This window comes from Sinocyclocheilus grahami, unplaced genomic scaffold (assembly GCF_001515645.1).
Source record: "Sinocyclocheilus grahami isolate Dianchi unplaced genomic scaffold, SAMN03320097.WGS_v1.1 scaffold663.1, whole genome shotgun sequence".
Taxonomy (NCBI): domain Eukaryota; kingdom Metazoa; phylum Chordata; class Actinopteri; order Cypriniformes; family Cyprinidae; genus Sinocyclocheilus; species Sinocyclocheilus grahami.
In genome coordinates, this window is record NW_015505842.1 from 549,848 (window position 1) to 571,676 (window position 21,829).

The 21,829-nt window shown below is 36.7% G+C and overlaps 1 protein-coding gene across 1 annotated transcript in view; it reads left to right on the forward strand.

Annotated features, from left to right (window-relative positions):
- Positions 1–21,829, forward strand: part of LOC107558868 (alpha-1,6-mannosylglycoprotein 6-beta-N-acetylglucosaminyltransferase B-like) — a gene marked incomplete at its 3' end in the record, with an annotated part of 96,334 nt that overhangs the window by 49,753 nt on the left and 24,752 nt on the right. Inside the window, exon 8 of the mRNA XM_016242558.1 lies at positions 3,999–4,168. Coding sequence (XP_016098044.1) covers positions 3,999–4,168 — 170 coding nt within the window. The remainder of the gene's footprint in view (positions 1–3,998; positions 4,169–21,829) is intronic.

The window sequence follows — 21,829 nt, forward strand, 5'->3', positions numbered from 1 at the left end:
CGCCATGTGGGGACCCAATGCTCGTGAAATTGGGTTTTATTTTTCTCGCTATAACAGCGGTAAGTTGTGCGGGCGCTAATTGAATGGGCACGGGGTTCACAACAGAATTCACCACAAACACACCACACACAGAATTGAAAATGAACGGGGTGCTTGGAGGCACAAAAGAGGCCGCTTGGGGGGTGTTCCGGCGATGGCGAGACTTTGCCCCCTCCTCTTCCTGTCCCACGGATCAGGTCGACGCCTGAGGCACCGGGGCCAGCACTACCTTGGGCCGGGGTCCTTGGCGCTTAGGGAATGGGTAGTGTCTAGCCGAGCGGGAGCGATGCAGAGGCTCAGGCTTAGAGGCCTGAAAGCTGCGGGGTCCGGTCCAGACTCGTCCATTTTCTGGAGAAGTTTGGCCTGAAGGACCTGGAGGACCGCCATGGAGTGAAGCACCAAGTTCGCTTCTCCAGCAGACGAGTAGGCCCTTCCAGCGAGCACTGAAGTAGTCCTGCACGGCTTGGACGGGTGGGTGGCCTTTGCCTTCCAGCCGATGGCCGTGGGCGGGCAGAGATGCACGGCCACTGACTCATCCAGGGGGGGCAGGTTGTCATACCCCTTTTCTTCTGCGCCGGTCGACCGTTGTGAGGGCAGACGACGAGGAGGTACGCAGGCGGGCCAAGTAGGGGGCGCGCCAAGATCTGGTGATCTCTTCATGGACTTTCGGGAAGAATGGGGAAGCTCGTTGTCGAGGGGCTTGATGGCGCCCCGGCAAGAACCATTCGTCCAGGCGGCTGCGGGTGGGCTCCTCCGGCGGAGACCGATCCAAAACCAGCTCTTGGACAGCCTTAAACAGAACGCGGAAGAGTTCGGCGTCCATGCCTGTGCTGGCAGCACTGGGCTCTGCAGACGGCAGGGGGGTGGGGTCGAAAGACGAGCCCGACAGCTCCTCCGCATCTGAGGCATCCAGAGACACATTGTCATCCATGGTGTCACACTCACTCCCACCGAACGAAACCAGATCGCTCGCAGCCGCAGAGGGATGCTGGTCCAGGTGCGAGAAGAGAACGGGGGAAGCCTCTCTATGTGGAGAGAGTGAGGCATGCAGGGGCTCAGCCGGAATGGGCTCACTCATCACAGAGCGCTGAGATCCTCTGCCCCGCAGCTTTTTCCTCACAGGCTCCTCGGAGGAAGGAAGCGGGAGGGCGCGAGGGACAGAGTCGCTTTCTGAAAAGAAAGCTATCCGCGAGCGCAGAGACGAGAGACTCATACCCTTGCAATGAGGACATTCCATCTCGTTAAGTGCAGTTTCAGCGTGGGCAGCGCCCAAGCATGAAACACACTGGCCGTGACCGTCAGCGGCGACTGTAGCGGTGCAGAATTTGTAACAATGCCGGAAATTTGCTCTTAGAAATTTGCTCTTATAGTCGCCGGATAGCGGCAGGGGACCGGAAGACCCCGCTGCTACAGACGCCGAAGGCAGCTGAAGAGTTGTGAAGTCAGCCGAGCAGAGAGGGGTCTTGATCCGCTGCGAGGCTTGTTCACGCCGAAGGCTTCTAGTCTCGTAGTGTGAAGATCTTGTAGTCGTCGCTGAAGGAGAAGAAATCGAAGGATCCTATGGCGAAGTGCACGCTTATATAGCTAGATGCCCTGCCCATATTGGCGGGCTCTGGCGGTCTATGCCGCCATAGGCTCGTGCAGCTCCGCTGCTGAGCCATTGGTTTGTTTTTAATTCACTGCACGAACCAATGGCCGTGCAGTTACACTGCATGATTGAAAAAGGCTTCAGTATTCAGAGAAAAATGAGTTTTCCCCATAGCGTCTTAAGTAATATGCAGTACGAGTGAAGTATCGAATAGGAACAGTATTGTTCATGCGCTTGACCTCTATTACCATCTATCACTTTATCAGCAATTCATTTTCATTGAGAGTGATTTCATTGGAAAACCGCAGATAGAGAAATTGAGACCATGTCTGGACACCAATATTCTATGAAAAAATAAATAAATAAAATATCCACTTTTCTGTAAGCTCAAACCTAACAAATATACATGTCACATGTGTCTGTAATTTGATGCACAAATAAATATTGCTTTAAAAACATATTCTGTAGCAATGGTAAAAGAATAGACATTTGACTTTAAGGGTATTTTGTGATGCAGAGATGACAATGCCTTGTTCAAAGAAAGTGTCATTTGTAGTATATCAACTCGTTAAGAAATGCATGCCACATGCATGTCAGTCTGTCATCTCAGGAGAGGCCATGCAACTCTTTCATAATTTTGCACCATGCAAACGATGCTTGTGAATGGCTGAGGAAAAAAAACCCTAAGTTAAGATGAGCTTCACGAATCATCCAGAAATACCTTGAAATATCTGAGAGCTGCATTACTCATCTAAGGTACATTTAGTGACATTCACTCAATAAACCCTCTAGATGAAAATAGTAGTCCGTCCGTAATTTGTAAATTGACTGCTTTCCTTTTAAAACTAAAATAATATCATTGTCTTCATACATACAAAACAAGAACATGTTAGCATCTGGCAGTTGTAGTAAAAAAAAAAAAAGACATTTAATTCAGCTTTTTGAACATCTAAGCAGTAAAGACCACGTGATTAAACTATCATTGTCTTCATACATACAAAACAAGAACATGTTAGCATCTGGCAGTTGTAGTAAAAAAAAAAGACATTTAATTCAGCTTTTTGAACATCTAAGCAGTAAAGACCACGTGATTAAATACTAATTAGCCACAGGAAAACAGTGCCAGCAAATTGTGTGAGAAAGAGTGCTGCTTAAATAGTCCCACTGATTGAAAACAGGTGTGCGTAATCAGTTCCAGGGCAGAGGGTTATGGGAAATGGAGTCCGGGGTGAAAAGGTGATGGAGACCTCTGGTGGTGAGTGGGAGGAACAGCAGGGACCATATTTATGTCACCTGCATCTTAAAAGGGACTCGCCTTTTTTTTTTTGGCTTTGACTTCTGTAAGAAATCAGCTTTAACAAAATGTCATTATTTCAAAAAAAATTCATTGAGAAAGATTTAACAAAATCTTTCATCTTTCACCCTTTTTTGGGTTTGTATCTCTTCTTTTTAAGATATACAGATACTTATTAAACTTGTGCTACTGTCAGGAATATACACTCAGTAGTGGGTGTTTTTTATTCTCTCTTTATATGGTATGTAGGTTGATTTTACAGCTAGACTATTCAATTAAAATGTAGGAAAATAGGGTATTTAAAAAATGGACAAATGTTCTCAGCTTTGTGTGGAGACTGGAAATACTGTAAAGGTTATAACCAAATCATAAGATCTTTTGATCATGCCTTTGAGCAAGCCCTGAAGGTTTTGGATGTTTTGGTCAGCTTTGTATGTTATATCAAACTTTTCTTCAGAGACTAGGATTGAAATGGTTCCCTTAAAAACAAAATAATATAAGATTTAATTTAATGTAATTTAATTTAATTTAGTGCATTATAGCATATAGCTTAATGCTTTGCAATAATCAAAATAATCTCCTTATTAATGACATACCAAGTATTTACCAATAAACCAAACTGAAACTGTGATACGAGCTGAATCATGAGAAATATAAACCTTTAGACACTAGCTTTGGCTGGCTAAATCCTTATCTAGTTGGTTGTCTACTTACATTAAGGCTGTCAAGACTGCTAGAGTACATGAAACATCATTAAATCCCTGCTGCTGAACTTCAGCTTTGTGGAATTTGAGAAGTACATCTCTTTTATTTCAGATATTTCAAACATAACTTAATCTTGACATGTAGCCTTTTTTGGCAGTAAAATTGTATATTCATGATGATACTTATAAGTCATTTGTCCCACTGGAAATAGCTTATTTAGGCAAATTTAGTAGTATTTTGGTATTCTATGCTTACAGAAAATTAGCATAATGTGCATAGTAGACATACTATTCTGCAGAAATAGTTGTATGTGTTATGTGTAATATGGTCATATGTTATTCTGAACATAGTCTATATTTCCTTTCCTTTCAGATCCTTGTGCATGTGGGCTTTCTGACAGAGGAATCCGGTGATGTGTTCAGTCCTAAAGTGTTGAAGGGTGGCCCGCTCGGAGAGATGGTCCAATGGGCAGACATCCTCACCACCCTTCATGTGCTAGGTCATAACCTCAAGATATCACTCTCAGTCAAAGAACTGCAAGGGTGAGTCTCGTGATAAGGCTCTTACCTCATTAATATTCATAAGCAAAATCTTCGCCTTGGTACTATTTATGATCTGATGACCTCTACAGATGTGCTTTAGTTGCATTGTTTTGACGGTGACATTGCAATGTGCTCAGATATACTATGCATCATGTATTATTAAAATTCAGAAACCCTTATTATTAGTGACACTAATCTGACTAGTGTCATTAAGTGAACTGCGGCCAGCAACTTTTTTTGCTTTTGCTTTTGCTTGTGCTTTATTGTGTTTTATGACCTACTATACTTTGCATGTTTTATTTTATTTGAATTTATTTTTAGTCATTTTAGTCTTACCTACGCACTGATCCAGAAACAACAAGTGCCACGTTAAATTCCTGCATACAGTATTAGGAGTGTATTTCAGCACTATGGACAGCTCCCGTATACACACAACAGTCTGGCTGCATTTGCTCTAACTATATGCACAATATCTCTGAAAGATTTTAAAGCACGTCATTTGTACTTTTTTTGGTTTTGAGCTGAAGAGAAGACTATTATGAAATACCCTAGGGGTGACACCTGCTTGAATGTGAGCTTGTAATCAGTTTGGCTTTGTCAAATAGTTGACAAGAAGGTGGTAAGTGTACAAAGTAAACCGTGGAAACATGTATATGAGCTTGGAACCGAAGAAATGTCCTAGTGAAGGCATTGATAAATTGCAGGAAGAAAAATGGCAACATCGAACATTGAACTTTACTATCTCTGGATGCTCCTAGTGAATTTAAATTAGTTGAAAACCTGGAGCACCATGACAACAGGTTTCTGTCTCGCTTCAGGCTGGACAACAACCAGTTTGACCTACTCCCAGGAAAAGCTGAACACTTTTTTTTCTTTTTATACAACATAGAATTGTGAACATTTACATGGAAAGCATACCAAAAAACTAATTAGTCGTTGCAACTATATATAATTACTTTTACTCTGTACTTGACTACAATTTTTGAATATGTATTGTATACAGTGGGGCAAAAAAGTATTTAGTCAGCCACCAATTGTGCAAGTTCTCCCACTTAAAAAGATGAGAGAGGCCTGTAATTTTCATCATAGGTATACCTCAACTATGAGAGACAAAATGAGAAAACTTTACTCCAATACATTTGCGATGTGTAATGCAGTTTCTTGTTACATTTTGCATGCCACCTGACTTTTTCTGCATCAGTTTATTTCTGCTACAAAAGAAGTGATATTGCCATCTACAGCACATTGAATGTGCTATATCTTGTGCGTTTTGCCCTCACTCACCCAAACTTGTCAACAAGTTTCATCCACAAACAGTTATGAATATGAAATAAGTTATTGATTAATCTTCATGCTTAAATAATGCTAAAATAAAATCTTCATGTTCATGCTAAGAATAGTTTGACTGTTTTAAAGTCAGGCTATTCGCTTATTTCATATTCTAGATTGTCATCATTTTGACAAATGTTTTCATTTGTCACACTTCTGACACGACTAGATCAGAAATTTGAATATGAATATGCAAGGTCACAGAACCCAAACAAAATGGGATCACCAATCATCATCATTTTGCACAGAGGCCAAGTTAAAGACAACTTTATAATGTGAATTCACAGTAAATTTATGTGATTAAGCATCATTCTGCTATTCATTCACAGTCATTTGTAGGAACATGCATGCATTGATTTCACAGCAAATGTCTGACTACAGTAATATATTGTAAATAATACTCTTTAACCCTGTAAATTCCTGGCAATTTTTTACAGTGTAGTATAGCTCTGAACCTATATTCAGTTCAAGTAAAATACTTAAGTACTGTTAAAATCAGATACTCTAACCCCCAGTTTCACAGACAAGGCTTAAGCTAGTCCCAGACTAAAATGCACGTTTGAGCTATCTCAACTGAAAATATCTTGCTCTGACATATCTTAAAATATGTCAGTGTCATTGTTCTGTGTCAAGATGCACACCTGTAATGTTTTCTTCTAAGGCATTTTTGTAAAAGTTGCTTAAATATCTTAATTTAACTAAGGTCTAGTCCTGGCTTAAGTTAAGCCCCGTTTGTAAAACCGGGCCTAAGAGTTTTACTCAAGTCGAATTGGAATGGGGGACTTGTAACTTGTAATGGAGTCATTTTCACTGAGTACTTGCAGGTATTCTTTACACCTATATACAGTGGGTACGGAAAGTATTCAGACCCCCTTACATTTTTCACTCTTTGTTATATTGCAGCCATTTGCTAAAATCATTTAAGTTAATTTTTTTCCTCATTAATGTACACACAGCACCCCAACTGTATATATATATATATATATATATATATATATATTTTTTTTTTAAATAAATTATTATTTATTTTGTATTTATTTTCTTTTAGACCTGGGGGGGAATAAAGATACATCAGGAGGATTAAAAGACATAATTTGTGAATCAAAACCATGAGTAAAATATCACAAGGTGCAAAGTGGGACCTGTCACTGCAAAGACATGCAGCATTGGATGTGCTTGAAAGGACAGCAAACGAGGTTGCTCAACAGTTTAATGCATTGAGCAGTGCTGACGTGAGTCATGTGAAAAGGCCTTTACACAAGTATCTGTCAGTCTCTGTTCAACAGACAGTTCTATCAGCCCTTCTCTGATTAATGCTTCAATACACTGAAAGATAATGCCATTCTCACTTGCCTCAAAAGTTGGTTTTTGCCAATCTTGTTAACTGTCAGGCCTGAATGAAATGTGTGAAAATTGCCTTCAGTTACAGTTTTTGTGTTTAACTTGAAGACATTCTTCTTTAATCTGTTTTGTCAGAAGATGTGAGGCTGCTGGAGTTAATGCTCTTGCTGATCCATATCTCTGACAGACTTCAATATGTTGCTTTGAATGTAATTTCTATAGTCTTTTCATGAGAAAGAAAAATGAAGTTTGTTTATTATGATCTGATATGTCTATAAATTGGCCTGTGAAATAGTGAACGGTCTACATGAGAGCCAAAACACTAACGCACTTTATAATTCCTTGCCGTGTCTAGTGGAATCATTGTAGGAAACTTGGCAGTATTTCTTTGTTGCTCAAGATTGCTCTGCTCAGATTGACTCAAGTAAATTATTTATTCAAATAAATGGCACCTCACCCCTTGCATTTGCCAAAAAAACGAACCCCTTAGCGGGGACCTGAGCCATATCTATAGGCACCAAAATATCACAGGCTGTTTTCCAAAACCCAGCAAGTCTAAGGCAACATCCAAACTCAAATAGAACAAAGCTAAATCCAAGCGATTTCAAAAGAGTTTGTTGTTAGCATGCTAATGATGCAGTTCTGAATTCCCTTTCAACCAATGTCAGATGACTCGACAAACATACTTGCAGTGACTATTTCGAGCATGCAAGACCAATTCCCATGCACCTGCTTGAATGGACTCATCTCAAAAACTTCTTGACACACATTTAAATAACAAATCAGCAACAAAATTGGACAAACTGTCCCATAATGTTGTTTCTTATGCTCAAAAAAACATAAAAAATGGGAAATGGAGCTTTTGATATGTGTATTTTTATCTGGAAGATGTATTTTTAGAGTGTTTGCTCAGCTGCAATACCTCTCTAAAACGTTTCCTGTCAGATGTTAAATGGACATTTAGAAAGATGCTTTTAAGATCCTTATGATTTTGAATGAAAGTAAAACAGCTATGTTAAAGATGTTTTCCAAGTTTTTATACACAACAGATACTTTCCATTTTCTCTTGGAGATGTATATGTGTGTGCTACCTGGGTATTAAACATAAAAATAGATAGCACACATATATTATGTAAAATAGTCCATTTTAATTAGACTGAACAGTAGAATTAATTAATTTATAATTGTTCTATATTTAATGAATTCTAAATATATTTGTAAGGATATCCTCCACCATTGTTGAATGGATTTCATTATTATTATTATCAATAATAATAATAATAATTAGTAGTAGTAGTAGTAGTATTAATTATTTTTTTCTTTACTGAATACATTCTAAATTTATTTCTAAGAGAATGAACCACCATTTTGGATATAATATTATTATTATTATTATTATATTTCTAAGAGAATTCTCCGGCTTGACCCACCATTTTGAATGGATTTATGTAATTATATTTTTGTATTTACATTTTTCTCTGTACTGAATAAAGTCGAAATATATATTTTAATGTAATTATGGAATTTTCCCGCTTTGTCTATGTTTTTTTCTGTGTATATATATATATATATATATATATATAGTGCTTATAATGCTTTATGGTGTTTTTTATACAGGAAGCTCAGCAGGTTATGGAATAGAGCCACATGGACTTGCGGGATAGGCTCTTTTGAATTGGGCCAGTAAGAAACCAGCTAGCAACCACATAGAACACCCTAGCAACTGCATAGTAATGTCTTAGTAACACACTAGCAACCACCCTTTTCACCTCTATATTTGTTCAGAGCAGAATAGTCCAGATTTAGTCCTGATTGTAGCTCAGTATCTTCTGACTCTCTGAACTGATCAGACACACACTCAAGCTCACTGATGAGTCTCACTAATGCAACACGCTCTGATTGGCTTTCCCTCTTCACTGCATACTTCATGTGTTTTCTCTGTAGGGAATAGGCAGATGTCTGTTCTCCAGCTGTTGGAGAGGTTTATGATACTCTCTCCTCCCCAGCAGCTGCTGTCCCTCTATTCTCATCTTTATTCCCGCTGGCTGTGTGCTGTCAGAGTCAAAGCAGAGCACACATTCACAGCTTCCTGTCAAAAGTCCAGCACACATTACTAAACAGAAGCTTGTCGCCCTTTCATGTTTTAAAATGCCATGAAACTCCCTCTTTCTGCACAGGTCAGCTCTCTCCAATGATATGGAAATGTAAAAATGCATGCCTGAAGCTGTAGAGTGGAGGGAGGAGAGGATATACTTTTCTGTTATTATTTTATTGTGTTTTATTGCATTGTGAGAATCCTGGCTTATTGGTATGCCCACCAGATGATGCGAGTAAAATGGGGCAGTAAGGACTCTGCCCCTTTTGGGGTTAGTAATGGCGTGAGATTGGGGATTTTGTCCCCAATTCTGTTTAATCTTTACATGGATGATCTGTCTGAATGTTTGAATGCTTGTAAAACTGGGTGTATGATTGGGAATATTCTAGTGGATCATATTATGTATATATAATTTTAATTTCATTTTTTTCATTATAATTTCAAATATATATTAATTTCATTGTTTACTTTTATAATTTCAAATTCATCAATTTAATTTCATTTCTATTTCAGTTATAAGTTACAAATAGTAACAAAAGTTGAAGTAATTTTGTTATGTGTACTTGTATTCTTTTATTTTTATAGTTTTTTTTATTACATTTTATGTTTTATGTTCAAATTTGTAAATGCAAGCTTAAAAAAATTTACAAATATATACCAAAAATTCATAAATATATTATACACTTTGTTAAAAGTAACAATTTATTACTATTATCATCATAATCATCATCATTATTATTAGTAGTAGTATTATTATTATCATCATCTTATTTATATTATATATTCATTTATTTTATCAGCAAAACATTTTAGTAATTTTGTTATATTATTTTTTAAATTGCAATTTAATACATTTAATAAGAGATTTAACAGTGATCACATTTGCAAATGCATGCATGCAATGAAGTGCACAAATATAGTATACACTTTATATATATACTATTACTGTATTTGTTTTTTTTTGTTCTTATTTTAAACTTAGTTAAACGTTGCGAAATGTAAAAAGTAACAAAACATTTGATTAAGTTTGTTGCATGTGATTTTTACCAAAAATCCACAAATATATTATACAGTTTTTGTAAGCTTACACACATACACATATAATTTTGTATCAGCAATTTTATGCAGAAATAAATGCAGAGCTGTTTGTATTTGTACTCTGCATCTGAATATATAGAAATGTGCTTTTGCATTTTTAATGGCTTGTAAATAACATTTTTATAGAGAATTGTTAAATAACTGTCATTGTGTGATGGTTGCCATAATGGTGCTAATCTGTGAACACGTTGGCATCAGCGTCAGATCGCGTCATGTTTCAAACAAGCAGCAGTCCACCTCTCCATAAATCTAGAAACTCTCCTGTAATAAATTATCTTTACACAAACATTTCAAAATTGTCAATCGTTGACTGAAAATCTGTTGTTCTGTCAGCATCGAGGGAGAGCATTATATTTTTGCACCATGCAAACCAACACTTGTGACCTATGTGTGGTATAAAGTATTTGAAATTCCTGTCAAAGGAAAAGGTCACGTGGAGTCATGAATAATCACAGTGTCTTCTCATAGGATGAGGCGATGTAGCATCATGAATAATTATGAGACGTTGCTGACATCGACAGGCAAACACTATATACATCCTGTGATGTTGACTCAGTGTGCATTTCAAACCTAGAAGACAAGAAAGAATTCTGGGAAATTATTTCTGAGCTCTTAAGATTAAAAATAATTGATGCAAAAATAAAATATTTATTTTCAATGAAAGTTGTCATGAGTATTATGAGTGACAGTGATTGTTGCTGATGCAATGTGGGCATGTCTAAAAATGTAACAAAGTTGCTTTTTGCAAATGAGCAGTGAGGCAATGCAGCAACTACCAAAAGGAGTTAAAGACATTAGAGCTCATGTGATAGTTAAAGGTGGGGTAAGAGATTTCTGGTAGCCAATGTTGATATTTCAAATCACCAAAACAAACACGCCCCTACCCAAAAAGGTCTCGCCCCTATTTTGATAGCTCCGCCCCACACATGCAACCCAGGCGACGATTAGTTATGGTGTTATTTTAATGACAAATGTCAAGAGCGCATTATTGTAGCGTAAAAGCACATTAATATAATGCGCGAGCGCGAATCTCTCTGCTCGCGTGCGGATTTCCTTTGCAGATTTCAAAGATGGATCTGTAATTTCTTTACAATTTATTACTAGGCTTTATTTATTACTAATTTATTACTATTATTTGTAAATAACCTAGTTTAACAGTTTGGTCAAACCCTTCTGAACGATTTATCTAAAAACAAACAAAAAAGCATATGATTCGTTCATGTGGTCATATATGTATATTGTGTCCTTGGATTGAAGTATATATATATATATATATATATATATATATATATGTATATATATATATATATATATATATATATTTTTATTGTATATTCACTGTTTTAGAGGAGAGTGTCATTGAATGTGTAGCTAATATTAAGTGGATTTTCATGAAAAACAAAATCAGAACTGAAAACAAACACTGGATTAAAAAAAAACCCAATAAATGTCCAAACAGCAATGCTATTAGAGCATTTATTGTAATAAATCTTGCATCATTTACATCTATTTTTGCATTTGATGTTGATTTGAGGAGTTGTTACTTATTATTGCCATCATACCAACTGAGAATTTATTGCAATGATTTTAAATTCAGTTGAGGTATCTGACATACAGGTGCATCTCAATAAATTAGAATGTCGTGGATAAGTTCATTTATTTTAGTAATTCAACTCAAGTTGTGAAACTCGTGTATTAAATAAATTCAATGCAAACAGACTGAAGTAGTTTAAGTCTTTGGTTCTTTTAATTGTGATGATTTTGGCTCACATTTAACAAAAGTTTTGAGTTGATTAGCTGATTGGCATGTCACCATATTCAAATTTGTTGAGAATTTGTTGAGCTACATTTCATTAACATTGCAAAATATTATTAACTGGAAAGAAATTAAAGATCCATCTTTGATTGTCAAAAGAATTCCAGGTTCAGTTCACTCAGCCAATTAGATTTCACATAGCATTTTCATCGGTCTGTTGTGGAAGTATGATTGGTTAAAGCTTTATTTATATAGCACCTTTTAAAACAGTGTTTACAAAGGAGCCTATACTTTACAGATTTGCAGAAAAGATCAAAATACAAACATAAAAGAGATATAGTAAAACAAGTCTAGCTACAATAAACAGTTTATGTTAAAACAAAAATACAACAATAAGAGATGAGGAGACACGTTTTAAGTGCGCGCACTCTCTCTGGGCGAGAGCAGCGTATATCTGAGTGCACGCGTCCGGTTTTGTGCGGGACCAAATATATTAATGTGCTCTCGTGCTACAATAATTCCGTCTCGACATTTGTCATTAAAATAACGCCATATTAGTTCTGTGAAACAAACTCACCTATCGAGAAGAAACAAAGCAACCTCAGCGTCCAATCGCAGGCCTTCCGCTCCTTGAGTTCTCTCCAGCGCTGGAAAGCTGATCCGATATTTACACGGGACCTACTTCTTGCCTTATCGTAACACCGTGTCTACACCGGACGTGTGTGGCGCGGCGCAACAAAATACTATAGAACTCATTATAATCAGTGATGCTGTCTACACTGGATGCGGCTCGGCTCGACTCGACAAATCCCCGACAGTAAACTGATGCCGCGTTCTATTTATGACGTATTGACACAAATTTCAAATGCTTTTCAACAGTCGCTTTGTCACGTCCAGTGTAGACAGACTTTAGCTGTTGCGTTGCGGTGTAGACACGGTGTAAGCCTTCATTTGTTCCGCAGACGTTTTCCTCTTTTGTTTTTTATCCGCCATCTCTATCTTTCTGTCGCTCGGCTCACTAATGTCCGTCATGTGCACTGAGCGCTCTCTCCTCCGCATCATGAGTAGACACGCCCCTTACTGCTGATTGGCTACGAGTTTGCTTTGGTACTCGGCCCGTTTTCTAAAGCATTTTTGAAAAAATACATACCCCACCTTTAAGTGCTGGAACAATAGATAAGTTCTTGTTATTGTCAGCAGTTTCAGTGTTATGATTTGTCTCTGCCCACATGTAGCGCATGTCTCTGCCTAAAAATAAATAGGTTAGGTACAATGATACATGTTGAAATGTTTGCAGTTTAATTGAGTTTGATTTATGCATTAAAAATTGATGATCTTATTCAAGATTTCTAAGAAATAACATACAGTGAATTATAAAATAAACTAAGACAGTGTTATTTTAGTATTTTTATATACCGTGACAGTACTTTATTAGCTAAATAAGCTTTTTTATAGTATTTTAGTCTTAATTTTAATATTAGTTAAGTTTCAAAAAGTAAAAAAGTAACAAACATTTATTATTATTGTTATTGTTGTTGTTTTAGTTTTAGTAATTTAGTACCAGGGCAAATTTTCTACTTTTCTACTTAATTTTCCGAAGTTCAAGTTTTTATCAAATGTTTATATTTGATTTTATTTCAGATATATATTAATTCATATTATTAAACAATAGTTTTTTCCCCCACTTTAATCATAGCTTAAAGTTACAAACATGTACTAAATGCTTTAGTAATTTTGCTATGTGATTTTAATAATCTAATAATCTAATTTACTTCAACTTAAAGTTATTTGATTTCAGTTAGCTATTTCAGTTTGTTATTAATTTCAAATTTTTGTTTACATTACATTTTTTATTGAATGTTTCGAAAGTTAACATATATATTTTTCTAAATGATTAATTTATAAAGTATTACAACAGAATACATTTTTAGCAGCAAGAAAAATGATTGTCAAATTTAAATGACAATTAAAATAAAAACTGATACTATTTTCTGAATCCCTGGCATGTTGTGCAATAACATTAGGCCATCCAGCACTATAAAAACAATTCAGTTCAGCCACTCTCTAACCTCCAACAATACAATGGGGACAATATGTGAGGTTTGATGGGGGTGAGGGACTGTATTACAGCAATTATTGTGTGAATGACATGGAGTCCCGGGATTGTGCGGAGAACAGGTTCAGTGAGAGGAAGGGCAGCACACAGCTTGCAGGCACAGTTTGTCACACAAGCTGTAAAGCTGTGTGCTACAGGACGCCAGAGGTGAGAAAAGAGACACAGACAGCTGTCACGTCCCATCAGGGATGTCCTGTACAACAGACTGGTAATTATTCAGCATAGAGAGAAACAAAATTAAGATTAATGCAGTGTTAATATCGTCTGTTACATTTCATTCTGTAGTTGAAGCAGTGTCTATCTGATTTTTCTCCCTGTTAGCACCCATCCTCCTGTCATACTCAAGGGAAAATGAGCCAGTGGAAGGAATAAATGTGACACAAATTTCAAATGCTTTTCAACAGTCGCTTTGTCACGTCCAGTGTAGACAGACTTTAGCTGTTGCGTTGCGGTGTAGACACGGTGTAAGCCTTCATTTGTTCCGCAGACGTTTTCCTCTTTTGTTTTTTATCCGCCATCTCTATCTTTCTGTCGCTCGGCTCACTAATGTCCGTCATGTGCACTGAGCGCTCTCTCCTCCGCATCATGAGTAGACACGCCCCTTACTGCTGATTGGCTACGAGTTTGCTTTGGTACTCGGCCCGTTTTCTAAAGCATTTTTGAAAAAATACATACCCCACCTTTAAGTGCTGGAACAATAGATAAGTTCTTGTTATTGTCAGCAGTTTCAGTGTTATGATTTGTCTCTGCCCACATGTAGCGCATGTCTCTGCCTAAAAATAAATAGGTTAGGTACAATGATACATGTTGAAATGTTTGCAGTTTAATTGAGTTTGATTTATGCATTAAAAATTGATGATCTTATTCAAGATTTCTAAGAAATAACATACAGTGAATTATAAAATAAACTAAGACAGTGTTATTTTAGTATTTTTATATACCGTGACAGTACTTTATTAGCTAAATAAGCTTTTTTATAGTATTTTAGTCTTAATTTTAATATTAGTTAAGTTTCAAAAAGTAACAAAATGTAAAACATTTATTATTATTGTTATTGTTGTTGTTTTAGTTTTAGTAATTTAGTACCAGGGCAAATTTTCTACTTATTGTTTACATTTTCCGAAGTTCAAGTTTTTATCAAATGTTTATATTTTATTTTATTTCAGATATATATTAATTCATATTATTAAACAATAGTTTTTTCCCCCACTTTAATCATAGCTTAAAGTTACAAACATGTACTAAATGCTTTAGTAATTTTGCTATGTGATTTTAATAATCTAATAATCTAATTTACTTCAACTTAAAGTTATTTGATTTCAGTTAGCTATTTCAGTTTGTTATTAATTTCAAATTTTTGTTTACATTACATTTTTTATTGAATGTTTCGAAAGTTAACATATATTTTTCTAAATTATTAATTTATAAAGTATTACAACAGAATACATTTTTAGCAGCAAGAAAAATGATTGTCAAATTTAAATGACAATTAAAATAAAAACTGATACTATTTTCTGAATCCCTAGCATGTTGTGCAATAACATTAGGCCATCCAGCACTATAAAAACAATTCAGTTCAGCCACTCTCTAACCTCCAACAATACAATGGGGACAATATGTGAGGTTTGATGGGGGTGAGGGACTGTATTACAGCAATTATTGTGTGAATGACATGGAGTCCCGGGATTGTGCGGAGAACAGGTTCAGTGAGAGGAAGGGCAGCACACAGCTTGCAGGCACAGTTTGTCACACAAGCTGTAAAGCTGTGTGCTACAGGACGCCAGAGGTGAGAAAAGAGACACAGACAGCTGTCACGTCCCATCAGGGATGTCCTGTACAACAGACTGGTAATTATTCAGCATAGAGAGAAACAAAATTAAGATTAATGCAGTGTTAATATCGTCTGTTACATTTCATTCTGTAGTTGAAGCAGTGTCTATCTGATTTTTCTCCCTGTTAGCACCCATCCTCCTGTCATACTCAAGGGAAAATGAGCCAGTGGAAGGAATAAATGGTGTCTAGCCTGCTATGAGAGGAGAGCAGTTTAAAAACTGTCATTCAGTGCACTTTGAATTAGAGGAGCATATGCCTGCAGCACAGCACTGCGGCTTCATCAGCTGTGCTTCTCAGATCACCACTGTCTTCCACTGTGAGGAATGTTAATGATGTGCATAATTTAAAGGAATAGTTCAGCCAGAGATAAAAATTCAGTCATCATTTACTCACCCTCATGTCGTTCCAAACCTGCATGACTTTCTTTCTTCTGAAGAACCAAATGAAATATATATTGCGGATAAGCACCATTCAAGCCTAAAAATAAATAGGTTAGGTACAATGATACATGTTGAAATGTTTGCAGTTTAATTGAGTTTGATTTATGCATTAAAAATTGATGATCTTATTCAAGATTTCTAAGAAATAACATACAGTGAATTATAAAATAAACTAAGACAGTGTTATTTTAGTATTTTTATATACCGTGACAGTACTTTATTAGCTAAATAAGCTTTTTTATAGTATTTTAGTCTTAATTTTAATATTAGTTAAGTTTCAAAAAGTAACAAAATGTAAAACATTTATTATTATTGTTATTGTTGTTGTTTTAGTTTTAGTAATTTAGAACCAGGGCAAATTTTCTACTTATTGTTTACATTTTCCGAAGTTCAAGTTTTTATCAAATGTTTATATTTGATTTTATTTCAGATATATATTAATTCATATTATTAAACAATAGTTTTTTCCCCCACTTTAATCATAGCTTAAAGTTACAAACATGTACTAAATGCTTTAGTAATTTTGCTATGTGATTTTAATAATCTAATAATCTAATTTACTTCAACTTAAAGTTATTTGATTTCAGTTAGCTATTTCAGTTTGTTATTAATTTCACATTTTTGTTTACATTACATTTTTTATTGAATGTTTCGAAAGTTAACATATATATTTTTCTAAATGATTAATTTATAAAGTATTACAACAGAATACATTTTTAGCAGCAAGAAAAATGATTGTCAAATTTAAATGACAATTAAAATAAAAACTGATACTATTTTCTGAATCCCTGGCATGTTGTGCAATAACATTAGGCCATCCAGCACTATAAAAACAATTCAGTTCAGCCACTCTCTAACCTCCAACAATACAATGGGGACAATATGTGAGGTTTGATGGGGGTGAGGGACTGTATTACAGCAATTATTGTGTGAATGACATGGAGTCCCGGGATTGTGCGGAGAACAGGTTCAGTGAGAGGAAGGGCAGCACACAGCTTGCAGGCACAGTTTGTCACACAAGCTGTAAAGCTGTGTGCTACAGGACGCCAGAGGTGAGAAAAGAGACACAGACAGCTGTCACGTCCCATCAGGGATGTCCTGTACAACAGACTGGTAATTATTCAGCATAGAGAGAAACAAAATTAAGATTAATGCAGTGTTAATATCGTCTGTTACATTTCATTCTGTAGTTGAAGCAGTGTCTATCTGATTTTTCTCCCTGTTAGCACCCATCCTCCTGTCATACTCAAGGGAAAATGAGCCAGTGGAAGGAATAAATGGTGTCTAGCCTGCTATGAGAGGAGAGCAGTTTAAAAACTGTCATTCAGTGCACTTTGAATTAGAGGAGCATATGCCTGCAGCACAGCACTGCGGCTTCATCAGCTGTGCTTCTCAGATCACCACTGTCTTCCACTGTGAGGAATGTTAATGATGTGCATAATTTAAAGGAATAGTTCAGCCAGAGATAAAAATTCAGTCATCATTTACTCACCCTCATGTCGTTCCAAACCTGCATGACTTTCTTTCTTCTGAAGAACCAAACGAAATATATATTGCGGATAAGCACCATTCAAAAGTTTAGGGTTGGTAATGTTTAGGAAAGAAGTATCTTATGTGCAACATGGCTGCATTTATTGAATAATAACAATAATAATAATAATAAAATATCAAAACAGAAAACGATTATATTAATTTATGTACTGACAAGGTTTAAAAGAGTTGTACTGCTTTAATTATTTATTTATTTATTTTGTGGAAACCATGATACATTTTGTCAGGATTATTTGATGAATAGAATGATCAGCACAGCAGTTATTTTAAATAGAAATATTTTGTAACATTATAAATGTTTTTACTGTCACTTTTGATCAATTTATTGTCTTTGCTGAATTAAAGTATTAATTAAAAAAATTAAAATATAAAAAACTTGCTGAAAAAAAAGGTCCGTGTGTGTGCTATATTTCAATTCTTAATGCATGTCAACTTTTTTATTTTATTTAATTTTATTTTAATGTCATTTAATTTCCACACAAAGCTATTGTGTTTAGAAGGCTTGGCATATAGTACAAAAGTTGGACTATTTTAATAGTACTTTTATGTTGCAGTTTTTGTTATTTTTAGAGCTTGATATTCCCAGTCTCCATTTACTTTCAATTTATGAAAAACAGCAGCAAGGATAGTCGTCCTTGTGTTGATGTAGAAAAAAAGCCATGTGGGTTTAAAATGACTTAAGGGTGAGAAAATGATGAAACTCTTTTAATTTCTAAGTGAACTATCCCTTCTAAGAACAGGATCTCATTCACTATATGCTGTATGTATCAAAGCCACCCATAACCATCACCCCTCTTTTATATGTTGTGATCGGCACTGAACATAAGGCCTGAGTTTCTCCACAGGTCTCAGATCAGACAGTTTGTCGTCTGTTTATACCGCATGTAGTTCAGAAACATTCAGGCCTCATTATTTTACCCTAGTGAGTATTAAAGGCATCAGACGTTGCACAAATTTTCCCTTCACTTTTTCTTTGAATGCACTCTCAAAACCCTAAAGAGGTTTTTTTTCATGCATTGGCTATATTGTTCCTTTACTGCCACGGGGCACTTACTCTCTTTCTGTTTCTCTCCATCGCTGTACTTTTGATCAGCTGCTTTGAAGCTCTATCTGGAGCAGTAACAGCGCTGCGTTTGAAAGCAGTGTTAGGTGCCTAATCAAGATAACACTGATATGATACACTGCAGAAATTCACTAAGACACATGAGACCTTTTAGGGACACAAAGCATGTTGTTAAATTATCAGCTGCCTGTAAGCATATGAATGCTGTCTTACCACAAAATTATGTATTACGGTACTTGGAAGACAAATCTGTGCCCTGCAGTACAAAGAATGGATTTACATTACTGAAGCTGCACAGTGGTAAAATATTCAGCAAACGAACAGTTCACATGTGCTGCTCATGAGGCGCTGAAGATGTCAGTTATTACTAAAATAATCGTATTGCTTTCCCGCTTGCAGGCCTAATTCACTTTACAAAGTTATGCTTCAAAAGGGACATGCCATACATTATTTTCAGCTTATACTATTAAATATTTTCTGCACCAAACATTACATTTTAGTTATTAATTATAATTTTTCACCCTCTGAACCTTTTAGAATTAGATCCACCACATCTTCTTCAAAATGAACAACAGCATTTTGTAGTGGTTTGCTGGTGGCGTTCTTCAGTTACAACTAATAATTGCTTCAATGCTACCTTCTTAACAAGAAGTCTATGGAGAGTGGAAGGTGCTACACACACAGTCAGATACAGGGTTTTATCGTCAAGGTTGGATACATCTATGCTTTATTTACATGCTTCATTTTCTTTTAATAGGATTATCTGAGCACAAATGGTTGGCTTTTCAGTCCATCAAACAGGAACATTTGATTTCTCATGTTGTGACGCCTTTAGTGGTTTTTCAGACATCGGAGGTATAAAATAATATTAAAAAATGACAGGTTTTTTGGAAAATGTTTATCATTTTTTGTTCCAATCACTCCTGATATGTGCTTTGATCTTCAACTGATTAGAATTAATTAAACCAGTCTTGTTTAATCACATACAATAGTTTACTGTTCACTCACTGTACTAATCAAGGTTACTGAGTTAATGAAAAGAAGATAATTATAGTGCTATCAGTTCAGGTTAGGGTTTGGATTTCAATGCTTGCTAAAAAGAGTTTGGAAACCAAGCTATTCCAGTGCAATATGACCTGAGCTTAGAGAAGAGATTCAATGTCTTTCATAAGTCCTTATATAAGATCCTATTTCAAGGACCATTAATGCATCAATACATTAATGCATAAAGTATATAACTATAGCAGACTGAGAAAGCGCTGGTGAATGACGCAGTTCTGAATCATATTGCCATATTGGAATTGTCCAGTCCATAGCCCTTCCTGATAGCATGTGATGAATGTGATTTAGATTTTTTTTTGCGCTAATCTGTTCGCAAATCTGCAAATCTAAGCAGCACTAAACACTCTACAAAACTCAGGGAAATCTTTAGCACAGTTTTCTGGAAATTAACCAGTTTTTTCCCCTTTAAAAAATATATATATATGTATGCCACGGTTCGGTACGTACCTTGTTTCGGGGGTCACGGTTAGATACGATTTCGGTACAACAGGGAAAAAAAACTAAAATGAGAAGGAGGAGCCCTTCGAGCCTCTGCAGTCAGTAGAGCTTAAGTTTCTGTCGTTAAAGACAGTGCTCCTCACCGCATTGACCTCAGTCAAGAGGGTAGGGGACCTGCAGGCATTTTCGGTCAACGATTCGTGCCTAGAATTCGGAACGGGTAACTCTAACGTTGTCCTGAGACCCCGGCCTGGATACGTGCCCAAAGTTCCCACCATGCCTTTTAGGGATCAGGTGGTGAACTTGCAAGCGCTGCCCCGGGAGGAGGCAGACCCAGCCATCGCTCTGCTCTGTCCCGCTCCTGATATGTGCTTTGATCTTCAACTGATTAGAATTAATTAAACCAGTCTTGTTTAATCACATACAATAGTTTACTGTTCACTCACTGTACTAATCAAGGTTACTGAGTTACTGAAAAGAAGATAATTATAGTGCTATCAGTTCAGGTTAGGGTTTGGATTTCAATGCTTGCTAAAAAGAGTTTGGAAACCAAGCTATTCCAGTGCAATATGACCTGAGCTTAGAAAAGAGATTCAATGTCTTTCATAAGTCCTTATATAAGATCCTATTTCAAGGACCATTAATGCATCAATACATTAATGCATAAAGTATATAACTATAGCAGACTGAGAAAGCGCTGGTGAATGACGCAGTTCTGAATCATATTGCCATATTGGAATTGTCCAGTCCATAGCCCTTCCTGATAGCATGTGATGAATGTGATTTAGATTTTTTTAGCGCTAATCTGTTTGCAAATCTGCAAATCTAAGCAGCACTAAACACTCTACAAAACTCAGGGAAATCTTTAGCACAGTTTTCTGGAAATTAACCATTTTTTTCCCCTTTAAAAAATATATATATATGTATGCCACGGTTCGGTACGTACCTTGTTTCGGGGGTCACGGTTAGATACGATTTCGGTACAACAGGGAAAAAAAACAAAAATGAGAAGGAGGAGCCCTTCGAGCCTCTGCAGTCAGTAGAGCTTAAGTTTCTGTCGTTAAAGACAGTGCTCCTCACTGCATTGGCCTCAGTCAAGAGGGTAGGGGACCTGCAGGTGTCTCACCCCAGGTGGGTTGAGTCTACCACAGGGACTTCCATATGTAGCACTGCCCTGGGCCAGTCCATATGTGTATTCCACATGATACCTCCTATGCGCAGGATGTGGCTTCCGTAGGGCTCCCAACTGGGTACGCTTTCCCAGTGTTATCCAATGTACCACTGTATGGAACAGCAGTGGCGGACACCTCTGCCTAGCCGCTGTCCTATCTTCCACCCCAGCTGGTGTGGGGGGACTTGCCGGCTTCCGTAGGGCACTGGAGGGGGTCAGCAATAGCGGCGTTTTCCGTATGGATCCCAATTCGTCAGTCATAGAACGTGACTGACTGAAAGGGAATGTCTCGGTTACTTGTGTAACCCTCGTTCCCTGAAGGAGGGAACGGAGACGTTACGTTCCGTCACCACAGTTGCTGTACCACC